A 19,985-nucleotide genomic window follows, 5' to 3' on the forward strand; every position below is an offset into this window, starting at 1 on the left:
GGGGTGACAAGCCCCTCCCCACCCAGCCCCACCCCTCCCTACCCAGCCCCTCCCCACCCAGCCCCTCCCCACCCTCCCCACCCAGCCCCTCCCCACCCTCCCCACCCAGCCCCTCCCTCCCCACCCTGCCCCTCCCTGCACGACGGACACAATAATCCCCTGTGGGCTGGTGTAACCATCATTATATGCCTCAAATCGGTCGGTTACATGGCAATGAACACGGCAGTTCGGAGTACAATCGATCGCACGCATATCCCACCCTCTCCCCCTCGAGCATCCTCTCCGTTCCACCCCCCCCACCACCACCGCCACCACCACCACCGCCGCCGCCGCCCCCCCATCATGGCAAAATAGCTGGAGAGCCGCTTCGCACGCAGAGCAGCGAGCTGCTACGTACGCAAACGCAGCAGCAGCAGGCACATAGAGCAGATGACAACACACATTCTTAAATAATCAAAATAAACGGTGATGGGATGAACTGCGTCCATTTCGTTTTTGCACCCCCCGCCCCTCAGTTATTCTCCAACAACAGGTTTCACTCTCGTCACCAAGACATTCCACAGTGACCCATTCCCTGCCACATTCCATCAGTTGCCTTGACGGCTGCCCGCAAGGTGGGCAGCCAAAGAGCCGCAAGGGGGCAGCCAAGGAGTTGCAAGGGGGCAGCCAAGGAGTTGCACGCTAAACGGTCACTGCAACGGCCCCGACGACACCTGCAGTGTGCAGAGTGACCTGCAGTGTGCAGAGTGAGTGACCTGCAGTGTGCAGAGTGAGTGACCTGCAGGGTGCAGAGCGAGTGACCTGCAGGGTGCAGAGCGAGTGACCTGCAGTGCGGTGTTGGCACTGGATGAGAAGAGCAGGTCACGACCTCCGAGGTGCCGAGCGCACCAGCTGCTCGCTCCGGCAGGAAGGGAAGAAGCGATGGCGACGCGTGGCGGCGGCGGCGGCGTCGGCAGCAGCGCGGGGAACACAACCAACGGCTGCCGGTCGTAGTGGTGACCATTCCTCCTCCTCTTCATCCTCCTCGTCTCGCTGCCGTTCTCCCGCGTCGTGGTGACGAGGCGGGGCGGGCTCAGAGGGGCGCAGACTCCCCCTCATTCCGTGCCGCACCATCAGGAACCCCTGCGGCACAATCACACGTCATCCCCCTATCATCCCCCCGTCATCCCCCACGTCATCATCCACACGTCATCCCCACGCCGTGTGGAGACCGCGTGGACCCCACGCCGACCCCACGCCGACCCCACGCCGACCCCACGCCGACCCCACGCCGACCCCACGCCGACCCCGCCCGGGGATTGCCGCGTCGTGGGTCCTGAGCCGATCGCTGGGAACCTCACCACCCGACCGCGTACTCCACTTCACACTGAACGACATTAGATTTGACCAGGCGAGGCCCACTGAGCTGTAGAGCTCTTCTTCAGAAGCGACCTGCCCATCACAAATGATAGCTCAACGAAGTGGCTCATCATCATTGTGTGTAGGTGCAGCAGGAGGCGGTGGCTGTGTGTGGGTGCAGCAGGAGGCGGTGGCTGTGTGTGGGTGCAGCAGGAGGCGGTGGCTGTGTGTAGGAGCAGCAGGAGGGGGAGGCTGTGTGTAGGTGCAGCAGGAGGCGGTGGCCGTGTGTAGGTGCAGCAGGAGGCTGTGTGTATGTGCAGCAGCGTCTCACCGTAGAGTCTGCGGTTGACGAGTGAGATGTCGAGGTCTCTGAGCAGTGGCACGCCCCCCTCGGGGGCCTCACCCTCCTCCTGTGCCCAGGCGAAGTGGTCTTGGGGGGGGGGGGGGAGTGAGGGGGGGCACGGCGATCGGAGCATTCAACGGCATGGAACGTGAAAACCAGAACTGGTTTGTAAGTCGCGTGCTGGGACACGCACGATGGTGTGGTACCTGTCACTGTGTGTGACACACGTGGTGGGTGTGCGAGGGGGTGACACTGATGGTGACACGTACCCGTCACTGTGTGTGACACACGTGGTGGGTGTGTGAGGGGGGGGTGACACTGATGGTGACACGTACCCGTCACTGTGTGTGACACACGTGGTGGGTGTGTGAGGGGGGGGTGACACTGATGGTGACACGTACCCGTCACTGTGTGTGACACACGTGGTGGGTGTGTGAGGGGGGGGTGACACTGATGGTGACACGTACCCGTCACTGTGTGTGACACACGTGGTGGGTGTGTCAGGGGGGGGTGACACTGATGGTGACACGTACCCGTCACTGTGTGTGACACACGTGGTGAGTGTGCGAGGGGGTGACAATGATGGTGACACGTACCTGTCACTGTGTGTGACACACGTGGTGGGTGTGCGAGGGGGTGACAATGATGGTGACACGTACCCGTCACTGTGTGTGACACACGTGGTGGGTGTGTGAGGGGGTGACAATGATGGTGACACGTACCCGTCACTGTGTGTGACACACGTGGTGGGTGTGTGAGGGGGTGACACTGATGGTGACACGTACCCGTCACTGTGTGTGACACACGTGGTGAGTGTGCGAGGGGGTGACACTGATGGTGACACGTACCCGTCACTGTGTGTGACACACGTGGTGGGTGTGTGAGGGGGTGACACTGATGGTGACACGTACCCGTCACTGTGTGTGACACGCGTGGTGGGTGTGCGAGGGGGTGACACTGATGGTGACACGTACCCGTCACTGTGTGTGACACGCGTGGTGGGTGTGCGAGGGGGTGACACTGATGGTGACACGTACACGTCACTGTGTGTGACACACGTGGTGGGTGTGTGAGGGGGGGGGTGACACTGATGGTGACACGTACCCGTCACTGTGTGTGACACACGTGGTGGGTGTCCGAGGGGGGGTGTGACACTGATGGTGACACGTACCCGTCACTGTGTGTGACACACGTTGTGGGTGTGTGAGGGGGGGGTGACACTGATGGTGACACGTACCCGTCACTGTGTGTGACACACGTGGTGGGTGTGTGAGGGGGGGGTGACACTGATGGTGACACGTACCCGTCACTGTGTGTGACACACGTGGTGGGTGTGTGAGGGGGGGGGGTGACACTGATGGTGACACGTACCCGTCACCGTGTGTGTGACACGTGGTGGGTGTGCGAGGGGGGGTGTGACACTGATGGTGACACGTACCCGTCACTGTGTGTGACACACGTGGTGGGTGTGCGAGGGGGGGGGGGGGTGACACTGATGGTGACACGTACCCGTCACCGTGTGTAACACACGGTGGGTGTGCGAGGGGGGGGGTGACACTGATTGTGACACGTACCCGTCACCGTGTGTATGGAGTCTAGGGGCGCCGTGCTCATGATGTTGAGTCCGTGCAGCACAATCGCCATGAAGCCGACGCACACGATCAGATACAGCGGCACGGCCACCGCCCAGTACCTGATGGCAACACACAAGACAAAGCGTCTCCGTTGTAGCCTGCACAGACCGTAGGGGCAAGTGCCGTCAGCATCTATGAACCCGGCAGGGCACACGAGGTGGTGGTGGGTGGGCGACACCACGCCCGGCCGCCTTTGTCTGTGCGGTGGCGATGTTTACACGCCGCACCAGGTACTCTTTTGAGGCTGAGTCGACCTAGGGGAGGAGGCCCATGACCGGTTCAGATAATCGTCACTGGCGCTGGCCGTGAGCGGGAATCGAACTCGGGCCGCCGGGTTCTTATCGCGGCGTGCTAACCGCTGCACCACCGCTCCCCAAGACAAAGATCCCCCGTGTAGCCTTAACAGACTGCTGGGGCAAGTGCTGTTAGCGAGCACCTATGAAGTCCGGCACGGCGCACGAGGGGGCGGGTGGCCAGCACCAGGCCCGGTCGCCTTTGTCTTCCCAGTGGCGGTGTTTACGCACAACACCAGGATACTCATTTGAGGCTGAGTCGACCTAGGGGAGGAGGCCCATGACCGGTTCAGATAATCGTCACCGGTGTTGGTGGACTTGAGCGGGAATTGAACTTGGGTAGCCAGAGTCTACACTGCTGCTCCGCACACACATCGACACTCTCGACTACTCGTACAGAAACAGACCCAAGATCCCCCTCCTTTGTATAGCCTTGGCGGACTGTTAGAGAAAGTGCTGGTAGGATCGAGGCGATGGAAAAAAAATTAACCCGTAAAAACAAAGTTTTTCACTATAAATCCTTTATATGCGTGGCGGCTAGAGTCCACTCGTCCTCTGGCTTGAGATGGCTGCCACCTATGGGTCAGATGATTGCCTGCCACCATTAAGCAATTGGTAATTAAATATAATTTTTTTTTTCCTAAAAAGTGTAAAGTTATGGAAAAAAATTTTCACGAAAATAAATTGTCACGCACAACGAGTCTGTGTGCAAAAAGTCAGCTCGATTGGATCACGGGAAGTGGGTTAAAAAACGACCGAAAGATTTGCACGGTCGTAAGCGCGCAAGAAAGCGCGCAAGTGAACTTAATATAAAGGATTTAAAAAAGAGGGAGGAGAGACTGGGAGATGACGGGAGGAGAGCTGAAGGGAGCTGTGGAGGAGGAGGAGGAGATGAGAGGAAAGGTGAGAGGTGGGAAACGTGGTGGGGAGTTTGAGGTGAGACGAGAGGTGAGCGGAGAGGGGGGTGGGTTGTGAGTGAGGGGAGTGCCACTCACTTCTGAGGGAGGTAGGTGAGCCCCACGGAGTGCAGCCATGCGTCCGGCACCACGGCCCAAACCACGTACACGGCTGTGCGCACGCAACACACGCACCAAATGAAACTAAACGATTTGTTATATTGTATTTTAACCAGGTAAGGCCCACTGAGCTACGTAGCTCTGAAGCGACCTACCCACCACGAACGAGAGCTCACGACGAAGTGGCTCATCATCGTCACATGGCAATTCATCGCAATAGACAAACACTGCGCGACGTTGCTTCACGAACGCGTGACGTTGATTGCAAACGTTGAGGGGGAAAAACTCGGGAGGACCCGGAGGAAAAATCCACGGGGAGAGAGAGAGGCACGCAAACTTCAAATATACAGCAGGTGTCAGTGTCGGGAACGAGCTCACGAATTCCTGTATCCCAGGCGAGGTAGTTAACATCTCCACGGGGAGAGAGAGAGACACGCAAACTCCAAATATACAGCAGCAGGCGTCAGGGTCGGGATCGAGCCCACGGCCTCCTGTACACCAGGCGAGGTAGTTAACATCTCCTAGCCACACAAATAACACGCGCGCACCACATACATCGAGATGCACAAAACGCCAACAGGATGCACGCACATAACACCAGGGCACATTTAGATACACATCAACACGGTGCAAACACATTCCTGCGGAGGGAGCTGGTAGGAACGTTGGGTTGCTCGGTCAATGGCCAGGGTCAACGGCGGCGTGGTGTATTCCGCAAATATGCCCGAATGTGAGGGCGGGCACAAGCCGGCGAGAGTAGGTTAAACGTTGAGTTTTATAAGGGCATCACGGGGTGACCAGCTCCTCCCCACCCAGCCCCACCCTCCCCACCCAGCCCCTTCCCACCCTCCCCACCCCAGCCCCTCCCCACCCTCCCCTCCCCACCCAGCCCCTCCCCACCCTCCCCTCCCCAGCCAGCCCCTCCCTCCCCACCTAGCCCCTCCCTGCACGACGGACACAATAATCCCCTGTGGGCTGGTGTAACCAGGAGGTTCCTACCAGTATAAAACAACACACCACACTCAAGCAACACTCAACTAACTATAATAGAGAATGATCCCCCGTGTAGCCTTACAAGACTGTAGGGGCAAGTGCTGTTAGCGAGTAGCAGCACCTGTGAAGGCCGGTACGGCACACGAGGGGGTGGGTGGCCAGCACCACGCCCGGCCGCCTTTGTCTCTCCAGTGGAGATTGCTTACACACCACACCAGGTACTCATTTGAGGCCGAGTCAACTTGGGAGAGTCCCAAGACCGGTTCAGATAATCGTCACCGGGGTTGTTGGCCGTGAACTCGCACCAACAGCTACAGCTATACACAGCTACACACAGCTACAGCTACACACAGCTACAGCTACACACAGTTACACACAACTACAGCTACACACAGCTACAGCTACACACAGTTACAGCTACACACACACAGCTACACACAGCTACAGCTACACACAGCGACAGCTACACACAGCTACACACGCTACAGCTACACACAGCTACAGCTACACACACACAGCTACACACAGCTACACACAGCGACAGCTACACACAGCTACACACGCTACAGCTACACACAGCTACAGCTACACACAGCTATAGCTACACACAGTTACACACAACTACAGCTACACACAGCTACAGCTACACACAGTTACACACAACTACAGCTACACACAGCTACAGCTACACACAGTTACACACAGCTACAGCTACACACAGTTACACACAACTACAGCTACACACAGCTACAGCTACACACAGTTACACACAGCTACAGCTACACACAGCTACAGCTACACACAGTTACACACAACTACAGCTACACACAACTACAGCTACACACAACTACAGCTACAGCTACACACAGCTACACACAGCTACAGCTACACACAGCTACATACAGCTACAGCTACACACAACTACAGCTACACACAGCTACAGCTACACACAGCTACATACAGCTACAGCTACACACAACTACAGCTACAGCTACACACAGCTACACACAACTACAGCTACACACAGCTACACACTGCTACACACTGCTACACACAGCTACAGCTACACACAGCTACAGCTACACACAGCTACAGCTACACACAGATACACACAGCTACACACAACTACAGCTACACACAGCTACAGCTACACACAGCTACACACACACAGCTACATCTACACACAGCTACAGCTACACACAGCTACATCTACACACAGCTACAGCTACACACAGCTACAGCTACACACGCTACAGCTACACACAACTACACACCGCTACAGCTACACACAGCTGCAGCTACACACAGCAACACACAGCTGCAGCTACACACAGCTACAGCTACACACAGCTCCACACATCTGCAGCTCCACACAGCTGCAACTACACACAGCTACACACACAACGGCAGTGGTCGCCCTGGAGACAAGACAACACAGAATGTGAGCAGAGAGCTCCTCAAAAGCTTCACGGAACGCACCGAACGCCACGATGGAGCCCAGGAAGATCACGAAGCCGTGGATCGCTCGCTCGGGCAGCGGCGCCGGCGACTTCTCCGTGGTCCCCGACATTGGACGCTGCGCGGCCCTTCGGCGGCGGCGGGGTGAGGAAGGGGGGAGTCCGGCCGCCAAACTAGGAAACGAGGGGGGCTTCGTCTCGGGCCTAGTCGCGCTGGCCGGGTTTCCGGGCTCTCCTGCGGCGTCGTTTGGCCGCCTGTGGCCGGGGGCTGGTGGCGAGGTGCGGGTCGTGGGTGAGTGGGGCGAGCCCGGGGTGTAGGGGGGGCTGTGGCAGGCTGTGGCAGGCTGTGTGCGGGCTGTGAGATCGGCAGCGAGGCGCTCTGAGGGCCACAGCGAGACGGCGGGCGGGCGGTCGCGGTGGGCGACGAGACGCGATCTCATTGGACGAGAGGTGGGAGCCAATCCCACTGCGCGGGGATCGAGCGTTGCCCCCTCGCTACTTAAACTGTTTAAACTTTTTGTATCTTTTAAATATGACCAGGTAAGGCCCACTGAGGTGTATGTTGCTCTTTCTCAGAAGCGACCTGGAAAAAAAACCATAAGATGATAGCTCAAGCGAAGTGGCCTCTCATCGTGTGTAAATTGATAGCAGCCAAATACCCTAAACATTAATACTGGTAGGAACCTCCTGGTTACACCAGCCCACAGGGGATTATTGTGTCCGTCGTGCAGGGAGGGGCTGGGTGGGGAGGGGAGGGTTGGGAGGGGCTGGGTAGGGAGGGTGGGGAGGGGCTGGGTGGGGAGGGGCTGGTCACTCCGTGGTGCCCTTATAAAACTCAACGTTTAACCTACTCACGCCGGCTTGTGCCCGCCCTCACAGTCGGCCATATTTGCGGAATACACCACGCCGCCGTTGACCCTGCCCATTGACCGAGCAACCCAACGTTCCTACCAGCTCCCTCCGCAGGAGGAATGTGTTTCGTACATCAAACATCGTCAGCGAAAGACGACGCGTGATGCGCCAAACGCGTGACCCCTTGTGACAGTATTTCTGTAACCTATACTCGAAACGCATTATGCTGATTTTATATGTGGAGGGGGAAAACCGCAGGACTTGGAAAAAAAATCCATCCGTCCCACGGGGAGAGAGAGAGACACAGCAAAACTCCAAATATACAGCAGCATGCGTCGGGGTCGGGATCGAATCCACGACCTCCTGTATACCAGGCGAGGTAGTTAACATCTCCTAGCCACCGTGATGATGATGAGAGAGAGAGAGAGACACGCAAACTCCAAATATACAGCAGCATGCGTCGGGATCGAATCCACGACCTCCTGTATACCAGGCGAGGTAGTTAACATCTCCTAGCCATCGTGGTATACGCCGGTTTCCTCCAACGCGTATAAAATCACCTACATTGGTTGAAAATCATCTCTATATTATTAAAGACCTTAATCTGTATGTCTAAAACACTTCTAGGGTGCTTCCCCACGAGGTAGAAAGCTGAAATGTGGGTACATAAGTAGCTTTTAGGACACAAACCACAGGGAACATGTGAAAATCCGAGATTTATTTTTAATTTGAGGCCATCAAATCTCGATTTGAAGTGCGCTATGTTTGTGCGTGGTGTCATTCAGAAATCGTTCGAAATATAAGATTGTGGGTTTTTTTTGTTTGATAGAGCGTTAAACAGCAAATACAATTCAAGCGAGAACCATTATATTATTGGGTCTTTCGGTAAAGTCAAGTAGAAGGGTTCAAAGAAAATAACAAAACCTATCCAAGTGACTTTACCAAAAGACGCAAGAGTATGAATTCCTGCAGTCACGAAAGCTTTAAGTCGAGAATCATTGTTCTATCTTTCATTGTTTTGAGATATTTCAGATTCAAGCGGTTTTGAAAGAAAAAAAATCTACATTTCATGATGTTCAAATCGGAACAATTCGAAAACGGTAAAATATATAAGGCTTCCCCTCACGTAGTATTAAGCTCATACTGGTAGGAACCTCCTGGTTACACCAGCCCACAAGGGATTGTTGTGTCCGTCCGTCGTGCAGGGAGGGGCTGGGTGGGGGGTGGAAGGGGTGGGGCTGGTTGGGGAGGGGCTGGGTGGGGAGGGTGGGGAGGGGCTGGGTGGGGAGGGTGGGCTGGGTGGGGGGTGGGAGGGGTGGGGAGGGGCTGGTCACCCCGTGGTGCCCTTATAAAACTCAACGTTTAACCTACTCACGCCGGCTTGTGCCCGCCTTCACAGTCGGGCATATTTGCGGAATACACCACGCCGCCGTTGACCCTGGCCGTTGACCGAGCAACCCAACGTTCCTACCAGCTCCCTCCGCAGGAATGTGTTTAATGTTTGTTCTTTCTAATAACAAAAAAAACATAATCTTAAAATTGAGCGGTTTCCGATGGGTACGTCTTTAAATATAAGGATTTGAATTCAGTCAACAGTTTAAAAACATTTTGTGGAAAAAATGTTTTGTAGTGGTCTGATCGTAGATAAAAAATTGTAAAAAAAAAAAAATCTTATCAGGTTTATTATTATCTTTCCGTTCTGCAGATGTAGATGCCACTAGTTCTTCACGTTCTGCAGATGTAGATGCCACTGGTTCTTCACGTTCTGCAGATGTAGATGCCACTGGTTCTTCACGTTCTGCAGATGTAGATGCCACTGGTTCTTCACGTTCTGCAGATGTAGATGCCACTGGTTCTTCACGTTCTGCAGATGTAGATGCCACTGGTTCTTCACGTTCTGCAGATGTAGATGCCACTGGTTCTTCACGTTCTGCAGATGTAGATGCCACTGGTTCTTCATGTTCTGCAGGTATAGATGCCACTAGTTCTTCATGTTCTGCAGATGTAGATGCCACTGTTTCTTCACGTTCTGTAGATGTAGATGCCACTGGTTCTTCACGTTCTGCAGATGTAGATGCCACTGGTTCTTCATGTTCTGTAGATGTAGATGCCACTGGTTCTTCATGTTCTGCAGGTGTAGATGTCACTAATTCTTAACTTTCTGTAGATGTAGATGCCACTGGTTCTTCACGTTCTGCAGATGTAGATGCCACTGGTTCTTCATGTTCTGCAGGTATAGATGCCACTAGTTCTTCATGTTCTGCAGATGTAGATGCCACTGTTTCTTCACGTTCTGTAGATGTAGATGCCACTGTTTCTTCACGTTCTGCAGATGTAGATGCCACTGGTTTTTCACGTTCTGTAGATGTAGGTGCCACTGGTTCTTCACGTTCTGCAGATGTAGATGCCACGGGTTCTTCACGTTCTGTAGATGTAGATGCCACTGGTTCTTCATGTTCTGCGGGTATAGATGCTACTAGTTCTTCATGTTCTGCAGATGTAGATGCCACTGGTTCTTCACGTTCTGCAGATGTAGATGCCACTGGTTCTTCATGTTCTGCAGATGTAGATGCCACTGGTTCTTCATGTTCTGCAGATGTAGATGCCACTGGTTCTTTACGTTCTGTAGATGTAGATGCCACTGATTCTTCACGTTCTGTAAATGTAGATGCCACTGGTTCTTCACGTTCTGCAGATGTAGATGTCACTGGTTCTTCATGTTCTGCAGATGTAGATGCCACTGGTTCTTCATGTTCTGCAGATGTAGATGCCACTGGTTCTTTACGTTCTGTAGATGTAGATGCCATTGATTCTTCACGTTCTGTAGATGTAGATGCCACTGGTTCTTCACGTTCTGCAGATGTAGATGCCACTGGTTCTTCACGTTCTGCAGATGCCATTGGTTCTTCATGTTCTGTAGATGCCACTGGTTCTTCACGTTCTGCAGATGTAGATGCCACTGGTTCTTCACGTTCTGCAGATGCCATTGGTTCTTCATGTTCTGTAGATGCCACTGGTTCTTCACGTACTGCAGATGTAGATGCCACTGGTTCTTCACGTTCTGCAGATGCCATTGGTTCTTCATGTTCTGTAGATGCCACTGGTTCTTCATGTCCTGTAAATGTAGATGCCACTGGTTCTTCACGTCCCACAGATGTAGACGCCACCACCGCCATCTATTACGCGGCGGTTGAACTGGGACATACGGGGACTGGTTTGTTCGTATCTCTGAAAATTCGTAAGTCGAATAAGTTCGTAAGTGGAGGAGTCGCTGTATGGCACTTTTCATCATGGATCGGCAGCAAAGCGCTGCACAGGACACAGCAGCAGCAGCAGCAGCGGCTCCTCTCTCCCAGCCGAGGGCGCTGTGGCCCACGCTCTGCGTGTCTGCAGTGCGGGAGACCGGCTTGCTGCCGATTCTGCTCAGCTTTTGCGTAGCTTGCTGAGCACGCGGCAAGGCTGTTTGTGTCTGTCTGGCTATGTCAGCACACGCGGCAAGACTGTGTGTGTCTGGCTATGTCAGCACACGTGGCAAGGCTGTGTCTGGCAATGCGTGTGCACGTGGCAGGCTGTGTCAGGCTATGAGTGTGCACGTGGCAGGCTATGTCTGGCCATGCGTGTGCACGTGGCAGGCTGTGTCTGGCAATGCGTGTGCACGTGGCAGGTTGTGTCTGGCTATGCGTGTGCACGTGGCAGGATGTGGCAGGCTATGCGTGTGCACGTGGCAGTCTGTGTCAGGCTATGAGTGTGCACGTGGCAGGCTGTGTCAGGCTATGAGTGTGCACGTGGCAGGCTGTGTCAGGCTATGAGTGTGCACGTGGCAGGTTGTGTCTGGCTATGCGTGTGCACGTGGCAGGCTGTGTCTGGCTATCAGTGTGCACGTGGCAGGTTGTGTGTCTGGCTATGCGTGTGCACGTGGCAGGTTGTGTGTCAGGCTATGCGTGTGCACGTGGCAGGCTGTGTCTGGCTATTCGTGTGCACGTGGCAGGCTGTGTCTGGCTGTGTCAGGCTGTGTCTGGCTATGCGTGTGCACGTGGCAGGCTGTGTCAGGCTATGCGTGTGCACGTGGCAGGTTGTGTGTGGCTATGAGTGTGCACGTGGCAGGCTGTGTCTGGCTATCAGGGTGCACGTGGCAGGCTGTGTCTGGCAATGCGTGTCCACGTGTCAGGCTGTGGCAGGCTATGCGTGTGCACGTGGCAGGCTGTGTCTCGCTATGCGTGTGCACGTGGCAGGATGTGTATTTTCAAGCAAATCGCGGCAGGTGCTTGCTCAAGGTCGAGTCGACCTAGGGGAGGCACAGGACAGGTTATGATATCGCTGGCTAAGTCCTTACTGCCGCTCCCCACTCACACACCCTTAGACAAAAAATCACCCCCAATAGCCTGCAATAAACTATTGGGGCAATTGCTGTTAAACGAGCAGCTATGAAGGCCGGCATGGCACACGAGGGGGTGGGTGGCCAGCACCACGCTAGGCCGCCTTTGTCTCCCCTAGTGGCGATGATTTTTACACACCGCACCAGGTACTCGTTTGAGGCTGAGTCGACCTAGGGGAGACCCAGGATCGGTTTGGTGTTGGTCGTGAGCGGGAATCGAACTCGGGTTGCCAGGTTCGTAGCGCTACCCGCTACCCGCTACCCGCTGCACCACCGCTCCCCACACCAAGACAACACACAGTCCCTCTGTAAAATATCGATACATTGTTCAGAATCAAATTTACACATCAATTTGGCAAATGTGTCAGTCTGCAGAAATGACTACATTTCGCCTTCAGAATATTTATTGAAGGAACATTTAAGACGTTAAGGGAGTAAACGAGGTTGTTCCAAAACGTTGGTACTGCTTTGTTACCTATTCCAATTTTTGTTCTTGGGATAGTTAAAAAAGGCAATTAGTTTCGGTATTTAGGTGTCTTGTATTTAACAATTGGGTTAATGAATCAGCTAAGCATAGCGCAAGGTATCCCACAGAAGGATTTAATGGGTGAACAGGGCCCAAATGGAGATGTATTCCTGTCTCGAGTGATGTGAGATTTGGTTTTAAGTAGGGGTCACGATGGTGGGTCCTGTATGGCACATCCAGTGCAAATCGACGAGCAGAACAATGATGCAGGTTTAGCCTAAAAGGGTTTTTCCCCTTTTTTCTGGCAACAAAAACAGACACCTTTTGCAAGGAATCATGTTTACATTAACCACAATACTTGCAGTCAAAAAACAATGCTCTGATAATTTATGCATTGTCCTTGAAACTGATTGGTCCACACCAGAGACAGCTTTCTTTAGAGCCTAGTCTCATATGGTGTTCGACCAGATGACGGCAAAAGGCGCACAGTTCAAAGACAACGCATGATCAGAGTAATGAGAGCTCGGGGTGAGCAGCGACATCATGGGACCTCCTTTGCCAGTACCAAAGGACAATGCATAAATTATCAGAGTATTGTTTTTGTTTGCATTTGACTGCAAGTATTGTGGCTAATGTCAACATGATTCCTTGCAAAAGGTGTCAGATTTTTGTTGCCAGAAAAAAGGGGAAAACCCCAGGTTTAGCCTTTTTAGTGAATCATTAGCAGCCGATCTGTAAGCAGCATCACCGCGGTCAAACAGAGGTACAATGATCGCTTGAACACTTTGCTGACGTAATCGAATGTTAAACAAAAAAAATTATATATCAAAATCTTCTTAGGTTTTTTCGGTAAAGTCGCGTAGGTAAAACATCAAAATATTTTATTTTATTTTCATTCATTTTGATGTTTTACCTACGTGACTTTTCCGAAAAAACCTAAGAAGATGATTCCTTTCAGTCACGAAAGCTTCAAATCTAGAAATATATATCAAAACCCAACTCTTTTTTGCTTGATTTTTTTCGAGAAGTGATCAACACGAGGGTTGAAATGTAAGTTTGGAACAAATTAGTAAACCCAAGCATTTGAAGCACTGTCGTTTGTTCAATGATGCTGTTTTCTGATATGTGTAATAGGTGAAAGAGAAATTAAACTGGACATTTTTTTTGTTTAGGGGCAAGACCACGCCCTTTGCGGGTGTTTTTTAAAATAATTTAGGAGCTATTTAAGTGATGAAAGTGACCTTCCTATATTTTGATGAAGGTCTCATGTTGTAGGTGCTCACCCCGAGCTCTCAATGCCCTGATAGTGCATTGTCCTTGTGCTGTTCGCCTTTTGGCGTCCTCTGGTCTAACACCGTTTGGGACTAGGCCCTAAAGAAAGCTGTCTCTAGTGTGGACCAATCAGTTGCAAAAACAATGCATCATAAATCGTATTGGTTCTTTCTCTCGACAGACCTGTTCTCCACCTGAAGACGGCTGCTTGCGTTGTGGCCGAAACGTCGTGAGAATTATTTTATCATGTTTTATTTTTATTATTTTATTATTTTCCTTCTACGTGACTTTACCGAAAGAACCTAGAAGATGAATCCCTGCAGTCACGAAAGCTTTAAATCGAAATTTAATGCATCATAAACTTCCCAGAGCATAGTTCTTTGTTTGCAAGTATCGTGTGCGGTTAATGCAGATGTGATTCCTTGCAAAAGGTTTCTGTTTTGTGTTCTAACGTCTTAACATTTGTTTTATTAACCAGAAAGGGTAAAACCTATTCTGAAAATTGACGTTGAATTGAGTCAAACGCGTGCTGGAGATTACGTTCAAACTCGTTTGGAGACTTACCCCGATACGAGCATTGACAGTGTCATCAGCAAAGATATACTGGTAGGAACCTCCTGGTTACACCAGCCCACAGGGGATTATTGTGTCCGTCCGTCCGTCGTGCAGGGAGGGGCTGGGTGGGGAGGGAGGGGCTGGGTGGGGAGGGAGGGGCTGGGTGGGGCTGGGTGGGGAGGGGCTGGGTGGGGAGGGTGGGAAGGGGCTGGGTGGGGAGGGTGGGGAGGGGCTGGGTCGGGAGGGTGGGGCTGGGTGGGGGGTGAGAGGGGTGGGGAGGGTGGGGAGTGGCTTGGTGGGGAGGGGCTGGTCACCCCGTGGTGCCCTTATAAAACTCAACGTTTAACCTACTCACGCCGGCTTGTGCCCGCCCTCACAGTCGGCCATATTTGCGGAATACACCACGCCGCAGTTGACCCTGGCCATTGACCGAGCAACCCAACGTTCCTACCAGCTCCCTCCGCAGGAATGTGTTTTACTTGTGAGTGATTTAAGTTTCGTCCAGTTTTGTTCAGTATATATTTAAATGAGATCAGAATTGTACCTAGCACGGAAGCCTGTGGCTCACCCGTTGTCATTTTAATATCGTGAACAAGACGTTATCACCATGTACCCTTTGATAACGGTCTGAGAGGGAGCTCTTAAACCACGCAATTGTGCTGTCCGAACTTTGTAGATGACTCGAGTCTTGTGAGTAGCAATATCATGGTCGACCATATCAAACAAAGGATGTTGACAAGTCGAGGGATAGTGCAGTGCAGTGGTGGCCTCTATACATGTTAGCGATGAGCACATTTAAATACATCCACAGTTGCTGCGGTTACGCAATAATCCTCTCGCGACTTTACCGAAAGAACCAAGATTATGAATCCCTGCAGTCACGAAAGCTTTAAATCGAAATTTAGACTGTTCACTGTGTTGGAGAACGTGCACGCTTACAGCACTTGCCCCAGCAGTGTGTCACATGCTATATGGGGGACCTTTGTCTTTGTGCGCGAGAGTGCACGTGTGTGTGAGTACACGTGTGTGTGTGAGTACACGTGTGTGTGAGTACACGTGTGTGTGTACACGTGTGTGTGTGTGAGTACACGTGTGTGTGTGTGAGTACACGTGTGTGTGTGTGAGTACACGTGTGTGTGTACACGTGTGTGTGTACACGTGTGTGTGAGTACACGTGTGTGTGTACACGTGTGTGTGAGTACACGTGTGTGTGTGTGAGTACACGTGTGTGTGTGTGTGAGTACACGTGTGTTTGTGTGTGTGAGTACACGTGTGTGTGTACACGTGTGTGTGAGTACACGTGTGTGTGAGTACACATGTGTGTGCACACGTGTGTGAGTACACGTGTGTGTGTGAGTACACGTGTGTGTTTGTGTGTGAGTACACGTTTGTGTGTGTACACGTGTGTGTGAGTACACGTGTGTGTGTGAGTACACGTGTGTGTGAGTACACGTGTGTGTGTGAGTACACGTGTGTGTGTGTGTGGGAGTACACATGTGTGTGTGTACACGTGTGTGTGTGTGTGAGTACACGTGTGCGGGAGTACACATGTGTGTGTGTACACGTGTATGTGTGTGTGAGTACACGTGTGTGTGTGTGGGAGTACACATGTGTGTGTGTACACGTGTATGTGTGTGTGTGTACACGTGTGTGTGTGTGTGTGTGAGTACACGTGTGTGTGATGACATGTGTGTGCGCGCTTCTGGGGAGGCATCCGCTGCACGCTGTTCGCTTGTCCGCCGGCGGTGACGTCATCAATTAAAACCCCACTCACGTTTGCTGCTGAATTAAAGCCGAAAATAACTCGCGTCTCCGCACTCCCGCAGATTTCTAATCCTCTCGCGGAATGCCTTGGACTTCTAACCCCAAAACCCCAAACGTTCCACGGTGACTATACAATCCCCCAGGGGATGTTGCCGCGGATTTCTACCGGGTCATTCCCCTCCCTACAACCAGTGGGTTTTAATCCCTCAGGTGGCGGGGTTGGCGGGGTGGGGCTGCCGCGGATTTCTATCGGGTTATTCCCCTCCTACAACCAGTGGGTTCTAATCCCTCAGATGGCAGGGTTGGCGGGGGGGGCTGCCGCGGATTTCTATCGGGTTATTCCCCTCCTATAGCCAGCGGGTTATAATCCCGCAAATGGCGGGGTTGGCGGGGGGGGCTGCCGCGGATTTCTATCGGGTTATTCCCCTCCTATAGCCAGCGGGTTATAATCCCGCAAATGGCGGGGTTGGCGGGGGGGGCTGCCGCGGATTTCTATCGGGTTATTCCCCTCCTATAGCCAGCGGGTTATAATCCCGCAAATGGCGGGGTTGGCGGGGTGGGGCTGCCGCGGATTTCTATCGGGTTATTCCCCTCCTACAACCAGTGGGTTCTAATCCCTAAGGTGGCAGGGTTGGACGGGGCGGGGCTGCCGCGGATTTCTTCGGGTTCGCCTTCTGCTGTCGCGGATTTGTTGTTGTTGCGGGAGACTGCCACGGATTTCTAAGTGCATGTAATTCCTGTAGAGGCTGCCGCCGCTTTCTACCCAGAGGTGATGGTTTTGAGGGGTGGGTGGGTGTGGGATACAGAGGGGTGAGTGGGTTTGGTCAGGGATAGGGTGGTGTTAGGGTAGGCGGCATGCGTATTAAACTAACCTCTTTTATTTTACCAGGGTAAAGCGACCTTGGCCATCAAAAATGACAGCTCAACGAAATGGCTTAGGGTGTGGAAAATTATAGCAGGAGCCAAATACTCTGAACGCGTGACGTTGATTACAAACGTGGAGGGGAAAAACCCGGAAGACTCTGGAGACAAATCCACGCGACCACGTGGAGAGAGAGAGACACCGCAAACTCCAAATATACAGCAGCAGGCGTCAGGGTCGGGATGGAACCCACGACCTCCTGCATACCAGGCAAGGTAGTTAACATCTGCTAGCCACCGTGATGATGATGATGATGAGAGAGACACGCAAACTCCAAATATACAGCAGCAGGCGTCAGGGTCGGGATGGAACCCACGACCTCCTGCATACCAGGCAAGGTAGTTAACATCTGTCGGCCACCGTGATGATGATGATGAGAGAGACACGCAAACTCCAAATATACAGCAGCAGGCGTCAGAGGTCGGGATCGAACCTACGACCTCCTGCACACCAGGCGAGGTAGTTACCATTTCCTAGCCACCGTGATGATGATGATGAGAGAGACACGCAAACTCCAAATATACAGCAGCAGGCGTCAGGGTCGGGATGGAACCCACGACCTCCTGCACACCAGGCGAGGTAGCTAACATCTCCTAGCCACCGTGATGATGATGAGAGAGAGAGAGACACCGCAAACTCCAAATATACAGCAGCAGGCGTCAGGGGTCGGGATCGAACCCATGACCTCCTGCACACCAGGCGAGGTCGTGTTAGGGTAGGGGTATGGGTAGTTTAAGGGCATGGCTTGTGTTCGGATAGGTGTCTGGGTAGTGTTATGGTAGAGGAAGTGTTAGGGTATGCGTAGTTTTAAGATCGGTGTCTGGGTAGAATCCCTTCCACGAACACAGACGCATCCAACCTGCATGTTCTGTTTGGGCCCACGCGGTGGTGAGATATTAACTACCTCGCATGGTATACAGGAGGTCGTGGGTTCGATCCCGATCCCGACCCTGACGCCTGCTGCTGTATATTTGGATTTTGCGTGTCTCTCTCTTTCATCATCATCACGATGGCTAAGAGATGTTAACTACCTCGCCTGGTCTACAGGAGGTCGTGGGTTCGATCCCGACCCTGACGCCTGCTGCTGTATATTTATATTTTGCGTGTCTCTCTCTCTCATCATCATCACGATGGCTAAGAGATGTTAACTACCTCGCCTGGCATACAGGAGGTCGTGGGTTCCATCCCGATCCTGACGCCTGCTGCTGTATATTTGGAGTTTGCGTGTTTCTCTCTCTCATCATCATCACGATGGCTAAGAGATGTTAACTACCTCGCCTGGTATGCAGGAGGTCGTGTGTTCCATCCCGACCCTGACGCCTGCTGCTGTATATTTGGAGTTTGCGTGTCTCTCTCTCTCTCTCCCCGTGGTCGCATGGATTTTTCTTCGGGTCCTCCTGGTTTTCCCCTCCACATCGAGAATCAACATTAATTTCGAGTATTTGGCTGCTATAAATGTGATCATTGGTTTTTTACCTTTCTATCTGGCAACAAAACTGACACCTTTTTTTACAAAGAGTCATGTTTGCATAGACCACAATACCTGCGGTCGGAATGCAAACAAAAAACACACAACTCTGATAATGTATGCACTGTCCTTTAAGTTGATTGGTCCACACCCGAGACAGCTTTCCTTAGAGCCGAGTCTCACACGGTGTTGGACCAGATGACGCCAAAAGGCGCACAACTCAAAGACAATGCACCATCAGAGTTTGAGAGCTCGGGGTAAGCATTTACACCATTGGAACCTCATTTGCCAGTAGAAAAAAAACAATTATCATATTTTTCTACTGGCAAATGAGGTTCCAATGGTGCTATACATATCCACGTGGTGAGCCACTTCGTTGGGCCATCATTTGCGGTCGCCAGGTCGCTTAGTAGGGCCCTTACATGATGAAATAAAAAGTCGAGTTAAATGTTTAGTTTGCTGTCCTTCCCCCCACTAGCCCACACCTCCGATTGGCACGGTTGGATACGTACGGTGCGAAAGAAGTTCAACGTACACACCTACATGCCCAGTCCCGCTCTTCCCGTGGATCTGTGTCCTGGCAGTGTCAAGAGCAGCGGCGACAGATAAACCTCATGGCGGTACCCCGGGGCACCATACAACCCCGGCTCTCGCATGATGTCCCTGATGCAGTCCTTGTTAGGCTGTGTTGATGGTCGGCGATGCGGCAATCGACTCATCTGGACGAGCTGTACACTACGATGCACCGCCACTACTACGGTGCGTAACGCGAGCGTTCAGAGTCTCAGCGCAATCGTCCTCGCAGCGTTTCGACATCGCGGAGTGGCACATTGATTGGTACCCCAGTCGCGGAGTTTAGTACCACCCCCAGAAATAGCATATTTCATTGCCTCGGCCCGCTGCGGGTCTCCTTCTACCGCTCTCCCATTCACATGTTTCGTTGCTTCTACATACTATTAACATTCCCTCCCTTTGTTAATGCTACCCCCTACCCCCTCCCTTTGATGCTGCTAATCCTGCATAATGCACGGGCATAATATGACTTTGAAACCCCCCGCCCACCTCCTACGCATTTCCCATAAATATGCTAAATTCCTCTTGATATGCAAATTATTTTGTCAAGGCGCTCTTCTTCCACCTCCAACCCAGCTTAAATATACGCTCCAAGCTTGGTGGTGTTTCATTCTTCACCTGAGGACGGCTGCTTGCGTTGTGGCCGAAACGTCGTGAGAATGAT

At 52.6% G+C, this 19,985-nt stretch overlaps 1 protein-coding gene across 1 annotated transcript; it reads right to left on the reverse strand.

The window, feature by feature from the left end:
• Positions 1 to 349: 349 nt before the first annotated feature.
• On the reverse strand, positions 350 to 7,506 carry PIGP (phosphatidylinositol glycan anchor biosynthesis class P). Its single transcript, XM_078873328.1, has 5 exons — positions 7,097 to 7,506; positions 4,604 to 4,676; positions 3,256 to 3,374; positions 1,670 to 1,768; positions 350 to 1,122 (listed from the first exon to the last, which is right to left on the reverse strand). Exons 1-5 carry the CDS (start codon positions 7,185 to 7,187, stop codon positions 1,073 to 1,075), a joined length of 432 nt encoding a protein of 143 aa, XP_078729454.1. The 5' UTR covers positions 7,188 to 7,506; the 3' UTR covers positions 350 to 1,072.
• Between the last annotated feature and the right edge of the window lie 12,479 nt (positions 7,507 to 19,985).

This window comes from Lampetra fluviatilis, chromosome 36 (genome assembly GCF_964198595.1).
Source record: "Lampetra fluviatilis chromosome 36, kcLamFluv1.1, whole genome shotgun sequence".
Taxonomy (NCBI): Eukaryota; Metazoa; Chordata; class Hyperoartia; order Petromyzontiformes; family Petromyzontidae; genus Lampetra; species Lampetra fluviatilis.

Coding starts and splice junctions, on each gene's coding strand:
- PIGP (XM_078873328.1), bottom strand. CDS start 7,187: ATGTCGGGGACCACGGAGAAGTCGCCGGCGCCGCTGCCCGAGCGAGCG. Junction 3,375..4,603: donor CTCACCTACCTCCCTCAGAA/GTGAGTGGCACT, acceptor TGTTGCCATCAG/GTACTGGGCGGTGGCCGTGC. Junction 1,769..3,255: donor CTCCATACACACGGTGACGG/GTACGTGTCACA, acceptor CCCCCCCCCAAG/ACCACTTCGCCTGGGCACAG.